This window comes from Opisthocomus hoazin, chromosome 32 (assembly GCF_030867145.1).
Source record: "Opisthocomus hoazin isolate bOpiHoa1 chromosome 32, bOpiHoa1.hap1, whole genome shotgun sequence".
Classification (NCBI taxonomy): domain Eukaryota; kingdom Metazoa; phylum Chordata; class Aves; order Opisthocomiformes; family Opisthocomidae; genus Opisthocomus; species Opisthocomus hoazin.
Genome location: NC_134445.1, coordinates 2,482,167 through 2,489,252, shown reverse-complemented (window position 1 = coordinate 2,489,252; position 7,086 = coordinate 2,482,167). Strand labels below are relative to the sequence as shown.

At 70.4% G+C, this 7,086-nt stretch overlaps 1 protein-coding gene across 1 annotated transcript; it reads left to right on the top strand.

The window, feature by feature from the left end:
* Window positions 1-2,333: 2,333 nt before the first annotated feature.
* Window positions 2,334-3,953, top strand: SP7 (Sp7 transcription factor). Its single transcript, XM_075445682.1, is given in 8 exon segments — window positions 2,334-2,507; window positions 2,509-2,694; window positions 2,696-2,725; window positions 2,727-2,816; window positions 2,818-2,913; window positions 2,915-3,037; window positions 3,039-3,140; window positions 3,142-3,953. Coding segments are annotated over 8 exon segments (987 nt in total). The 5' UTR covers window positions 2,334-2,426; the 3' UTR covers window positions 3,421-3,953.
* Window positions 3,954-7,086: the final 3,133 nt, after the last annotated feature.

The following is a 7,086-nucleotide window of genomic DNA, read 5'->3' as shown; positions in this document are numbered from 1 at the left end:
TGGGGACCAATGATTGGGGAACGGGGATGGAGTCTGGGGACCAGGGATTGGGGACAAGGGGTGGGATCTGGGGACCTGGGACTGGGGACCAGGGACTGGGGACTTGGGGGACCAGGGGCCGCGGTTTGGGGACCAAGGACTGGAGATGGGGGGACTAGGGGACAGGGACTGGGGACCAGGGACTGGGGACCAGGGATTGGGGACAAGGGATTGGGGACTTGGGGACCTGGAATTTGGGACCAGGGATGGGATCTGGGGACCAGGGACTGGGGACTTGGGGGACCAGGGGCCGTGGTTTGGGGACCAAGGAGTGGAGATGGGGGGACGAGGGGACAGGGACTTGGGGGACCAGGGACTGGGGACCAGGGATTGGGGACAAGGGACTGGGGACTTGGGGACCTGGAATTGGGGACCAGGGATGGAATCTGGGGACCTGGGACTGGGGACCAGGGACTGGGGTTTGGGGACCTGGGACTGGAGATGGGGGGACGAGGGGACAGGAACTGGGGACCAGGGTCTGGGGACTTGGGGGACCAGGGGCTGTGGTTTGGGGTCCAAGGACTGGAGATGGGGGGACGAGGGGACAGGGACTGGGGGGACCAGGGATGGGATCTGGGGGACCAGGGACTGGGGACTTGGGGACCAAGGACTGGAGATGGGGGGACGAGGGGACAGGGACTGGGGACCCACAACCGGCCACTGGGGATCAGGGACAAGGGACCAGGAACTGGGGGACCGGGGGACCCCCAGGGCGGGGGCTGGCCCCGTCCCACCCCGGGCGGCTGCTCGTGCGCGGGGGGAACACGGGAGGGGACGCGGGAGGCCTCGGGGTCCCCGACGCCCCGCAGGCCCCGCGGAGCCGCGAAGCCACCGGCTCCGGCCACGCGGCCGCCACTCGTGTCGCGAGCTCGCGCCGTGCTCAGCCCGCGGCTCCGAGCGGGGCTGATTTATGGGGCCGCCGCCGCCGCCCGCCGCTCGCCCTGGTTTTAATTAGCGCGGCGCTGGCGGCGGGGCCGCGGGCCCGGGCACAGGCCTGGCCCTTGTTATCCTTGGAAAAGCGGGAGCGCGCTGCGGCCGCGGCCCGGCTCAAAAATAGGCTCAGGCCCCGCGGCGAAAGGGGGGGACGGGACACCCCGAAAGCCAAAGAGCTGGAAAAACCAGCGAGCGGGTGAAGGAGAAGGAGGAATTTTTGTTTTTATTTTTTAATTAAAATAAAGGGGGGAAAACTGGGGGTGGCGGGGAGGGGGGTGGCAGCTCGTGACGCCCGGTCTCAGCCGGCACAGCCAGGAAGGGCAGAAGGGGGGAGGAAGTCGCGCGGGGAGGGGGCGGCCGCGGCGTAATTCGATTAAAAAGCCGTAAAAGCGGAAAACGGCGAGGTTGGGGAGCGGGGGGCGGCGAGGAGGGGGCCCCCCGCCGCCGGCACAACCCCGCTCGTAGCCCTCGGAGAAGCCCCGGTGCAGCCCGGGGGGGTTCGCAGCTCTCGGAGGGGGAAACTGAGGCACGGAGGAGCGGGGGTGGGAGGTGACGGGTGTCACTGTAGCGTGGGCGCTGCCTGCGGCTGGGTGTCCCCCCCTTCATGGGGCTAACGGCCCCCCCAGCACTGGGTGCCCACTGCCCTGGGTGCCCCATGGGGCTTGGCACCCCAATACTGGGTGCCCCCCGCCCCCCCCAGCACTGGGTATCCCATTGCACTGGGTGCCCCCCACTAGGACTGGGTGCCCCCCTGCACTGGGTACCCCATGGTGCTCAGCACCCCAGTTCTGGGTGCCCCACTGCACCAGCTACCCCATTGCACTGGGTGCCCCGTGCTGCTTGGGACCCCCATACTGGGTGCCCCCCCACCAACACTGGGTGCCCCCCTGCACTGGGTGCCCCATGGTGCTTGGCACCCCAGTTCTGGGTGCCCCACTGCACCAGTTACCCCATTGCACTGGGTGCCCCATGGTGCTTGGGACCCCCATACTGGGTGCCCCCCACCAACACTGGGTGCCCCCCTGCACTGGGTGCCCCATGGTGCTTGGCACCCCAGTTCTGGGTGCCCCACTGCACCAGTTACCCCATTGCACTGGGTGCCCCCATGGTGCTTGGGACCCCCATACTGGGTGCCCCCCCACCAACACTGGGTGCCCCCCTGCACTGGGTGCCCCATAGTGCTCAGCACCCCAGTTCTGGGTGCTGCACAGTGCTGGGTGCCCCACTGCACCAGTTACCCCGTTGCACTGGGTGCCCCCCTGCACTGGGCACCTCACAGCACCGGGTGTCCCCCCCCCCGGGGACCGGGTGCCCCATCGCTCCAGCTGCCCCCCCCCAGCCCCCCTAACCCCCCGTCTCCCTCTTCCCGCAGGCCACCGGACACCATGGCCCCGTGCCCCCGCTGACGCCGCCTCGGGGTGCTCCCACCCGCGTCCCCCGCCGACCCCGCCGCCATGGGTGACTCCTACACGGCCGCCTTCCCCAGCGCCCCGGGGCTGCTGTCCCCCTCGGCCAGCCCCCAGGCATCGCCCGGTCCCCTACGGCCCCGACTACGGCCCCTTCGGGCACCCCTTCCCCGCGCCCGCGGGCGCCCAGGAGGTGCTGGGGACCCCCGTGGTGGTGGCGGCCAAGGGGCACCCCCCGGGCGACTGCCTGCCGGGGGTCTACCCCCCGCTGGAGATGCCCCATCCCTACGGCTCCTGGTACAAGGGCGGCATCGGCGGGGGGGCTGCCGGGGGGCTCGGGGCCGGCGGGCACCCTCCTGGTGGGACGTGCACCCCAACGGGGGGTGGCTGGGGGGGCCGGCGGGCGGCGAGGGGCTGCAGGGCTCTCTGCAGGCTCAGCCCCCCCCTCAGCCCCCCGCTCCCCGCTTACGGCCCCGACTTCAGCGCCCTCAACCCCCCGCCATACGCCGGGACCCCCGCCGCACCCCTTCCCCCAAAAACCCCCTCAAACCGACACCCCGAAAGGTCCCCGCGGCGGCGGCTCCTCGGGCGGTCGCCCGCTTTGCGACTGCCCCAACTGCCAGGAGCTGGAGCGGCTCGGGGGGCCGGCGGGGAGCGGGGCGGCGGAAGGCGCTGCACAGCTGCCACATCCCGGGCTGCGGGAAGGTCTACGGGAAGGCCTCGCACCTCAAGGCCCACCTGCGGTGGCACACGGGCGAGCGGCCCCTTCGTCTGCAACTGGCTCTTCTGCGGCAAGCGCTTCACCCGCGCCGACGAGCTGGAGCGCCACGTCCGCACCCACACCCGCGAGAAGAAGTTCACCTGCCCGCTGTGCGGCAAGCGCTTCACCCGCAGCGACCACCTGGGCAAGCACCAGAAGACCCACGCCGAGCCCGCCAAAGGCGGCCCCCAGCCCGGCGCCGAGCGGCCCCCCGCTCAGGACGCGCCGTCGCCCGCCAAGGATGGCGGCAGCCCCGAGGCCGGGGGGTTGTTGGAGATTTGAGCCTTCGGCCTCGGCTTCGGAGGTGGCGCGGGGTGGGGGGTTTATTACAGGGTGCTGCCCCCCCACCCCCTCCTCCAAACCCCTAAGCTCACGTCCCCCCCCACCCCCCCCACCCAGGAGCGGGGTGAAGGGGGAAGTTCCCGGGCGCTGGGGGCCCCCCTTCCCCCTGCGCTGGCTCTGCTCCCCCCCCCCAACCCCGCATCCCCCCAGCCCCCCACCCCGCACCCCCCCCCAGGGCCGGCGGCAGCTCCCCGTTAGCAATTATAATTTATGTCTTAAATTATGGGGGGGCTCTCCGAGCGCTGGGGGGGCTTGCTGGGGGGGGGGATCTCACCGCGACCCCCGGGGTCTTTTCTCCCTCCCCCCCCCCCGTATCTTTTCACCCCCAAAACCTCGCCGGCCGCCTCGCACCCCCGCACAGAGCTCAGGGACAGGGTTCGCCCCTTCTCCTCGTTAGCACGCCCGGTTCGTTAGGCACTAATGTACCCCCCCCCCTTTTTCTTTTGCTGTCCCCCCTCCCCCCAAAAATGCAATAAAGGGATCGCTACGGCGTGAAAGCGGAGCTGTGCCCCCCCGCCCCCCCCCAGGCCGGCGGGGCTGAGGCCGAGCGGCTTCGTCACAGCGATGGGCTCTGCCTCCCCCCTCCCCTGAGGGAAACTGAGGCACGGAGGGGACGTGGCCCCACTCGGGGTCCCCCCCGTGCCCCTCTCCGGGGGGTGGCGGGAGCTGGGGGGAGGTGGGGTCAGCCCGGCTCTGTCCCCCCGTCCCCGGGTCCCTGGGCCCCCACAGCCCCACGCCGCGGGCTCCTCGTGGTCCCCTGTCCCCAGGTCCACATGCGCCCAGGACCCTGTGTTCCCCTGTCCCCATGTCCCCAGGACCCTCTTGCTCTATGTCCCCATGTCCCTGTGTCCCCATGTCCCCAGGTCCCTGCGGTCCCTGTGTCCCCAGGACCCTGTCACCCTGTGTCCCCGTGTCCCCATGTCCCCAGGTCCCTGTGGTCCCTGTGTCCCTAGGACCCTGTCACCCTGTCTCCCTGTGTCCCCATGTCCCCAGGTCCCTATGTCCCCAGGACCCGGTCGCCCTATGTCCCTGCATCCCCAGGTCCCTGTGTTCCATGTCCTTGTGTCCCCATGTGCCCAGAACCCTCTTGTCCTATGTCCCCATCTCCCTGTCACCCCCTATCCCCATGTCCCCACGACCCTGTCACCCTGTGTTCCCATGTCCCCAGGTCCCTGTGTTCCCTGTCCCTGTATCTCCTCGTCCCAGGACTCCACGACCCATAGCCCCCCTGCCCCCGTGTCCCCACATCCCGGTGTCCCATGTCCCTGCATCCCTTTGTTCCCATGTCCCCAAGACCCTGTGGTCCCACAGCCCCGTGTCTCCATGTCCCCATGCCCCTCTGTCCCTGTGTCCCCGGGACCCCGTGGTCCCATAGCCCCGTTCTCTGTGTCCCCATGTCTCTCTGTCCCCTGTCCCCAGGACCCTGGAGTCCCACAGCCCTGTGTCTCCATGTCCCCATGACCCTCTGTCCCCATGTCCCCTGCCCCCGTGTCCCCAGGACCCCGTGGTCCCATAGCCCCGTGTCCCTCTGTCCCCAGGCTCAGGGACCGCCCCGAGCCACTTTCGGGGACCCAATGAGACTTTTCCACCCGCCGGCAGCGACCACGCCACGCACACGCGTGTGCCACAGCCCCGCACGCCCACCCTGGCCAGCCACACACGTGTGTCCCCCCCGACACGCATCTCCACAATCCCAGGGACACCCCCGCACGGGAACGCAAACACACGTGTGCACAGGAACACGCGTGTGCACAGGAACATGCGTGTGCACAGGAACACGCGTGTCCACAGCCGAGCCTTGCCCTGTGCCTCAGTTTCCCCACGGCAGCACTGTGGGCAGGGGCCACGTGGCAGCGCTGGGCACGTGGCGGGGCCACGTGTTACCGAGGACCCCCCGATTTTGGGTGCTGCGGGCTGGCAGGGACCCCAGGCCCCCAAATTTTGGGTGCCAGAGGCTGGCAGAGACCCCAAACCCCCCTTTTTCGGGTGCTGTGGGCTGGCAGGGACCCCACACCCCCCGATTTTGGGTGCTGCGGGCTGGTGGGGACCCCAGGCCCCCCAGTTTCGGGTGCCGTGGTCTGGCGGGGACCCCATGCCCCCCGATTTTGGATGCCATAGGCTGGCGGGGACCCCACACCCCCCAGTACCGGGTGCTGTGGGCTGGCAGGGACCCCAGGCCCCCCAATATTGGGTGCCGCAGGCTGGCAGGGACCCCACACCCCCCAATTTTGGGTGCTGCGGGCTGGCAGGGACCCCAGGCCCCCCAGTTTTAGGTGCCACAGGCTGGCGGGGACCCCACGCCCCCCAATATCGGGTGCCACAGGCTAGTGGGGATCCCAGGCCCCCCAGTATCGGGTGCCACAGGCTGGCAGGGACCCCAGGCCCCCCAGTTTCGGGTGCCGCGGGCTGGCAGGGACCCCACACCCCCTGATTTTGGGTGCCGCGGGCTGGCGGGGACCCCAGGCCCCCCCGCCCCGGCGCCCTGGGCCCCCGCCAGCCCTTTGATGCGCCCAGCCCCGGTTTGGGGCTTTTCTGAAAAAAAAAACCAACCCAAAAAAACCACGGAAAAAGGGAAAGGGGGGGGGGGAACGGGCTCCTGCGCCAGCACGGGGGGGGGGGGGCTGCCGGCACCCAGCGCCCCGCAGGGGGACAGGGATGGGGACGGGGACGGCTGGGGGTCCCCGTGCCAGCGTGGCGGGACCCCCCGGTGCCCCCCCCCGGCCCGAGTGACCCGGGGGGGGGGCCCAGGGAGGGCGGGGGGACGCACTGCCCACCCCCCCCACACGCTGGGAGGGGAAACTGAGGCACGGAGCCATCCTGGTGCCACTGCCCCGAGGGGATTGGGGATGGGGGGGTGTCAGCTCTACCCGTCCCCCCCCAACCCCCCCCCAACCCCCCCAGGACACAGATTTGCTCTTTTTGGGGTGTTTCCCCCCCCAAAAGCCTCCAGCCCCGGCCCCGAGCCAAACCCCGACCCGGCGGCCACCGAGGCCTCGACCGCCTGGAGCCTCCCAAACCACCGACCCCCCCCCCCCCAACCCCCCAGGGACCCCCCCCAACCCCCTCCCTCGCCCCCATGGTTTTTTTTGGGGGGGGGGTCCAGGCCTCGCCAGCCTTGCGGCGAGCGCGATGGCGGCGGCGGCCAAGGCGAAGGCCGCTCGGCGGGTAACGGGGGAGGAATGCAGGGCCCCCCCCCCCGCAGCCCCCCCCGCCACCGCCGCCTTTATTGAATATCCTGGAAAAATTAAAATAACTCCTGCGGCCGCAAAGGCGAACGGGAGATAAAGGGAGGCAAAGGGAGCCGGAGTGGGGGGGGCCCGGGGCGGGGGGACCTCCAGGGTGGGGGGACACGGGCACCCACGGGTCCCAGTTACGGACTGGGATGGACACGGGCACCCATGGGACCTGGGGTGGGGGAACACGGGCACCCATGGGTTCCAGTTACGGACTGGGGATGGACATGGGCACCCACGGGACCTGGGTGGGGACAACATGGGCACCCACGGGTCCCAGGGGCAGGGTGGGGGGACACAGGCACCCACAGGACCTGGGGGGGGGGGAACACGGGCACCCACAGGACCTGGGGGGGGACGACACGGGCACCCA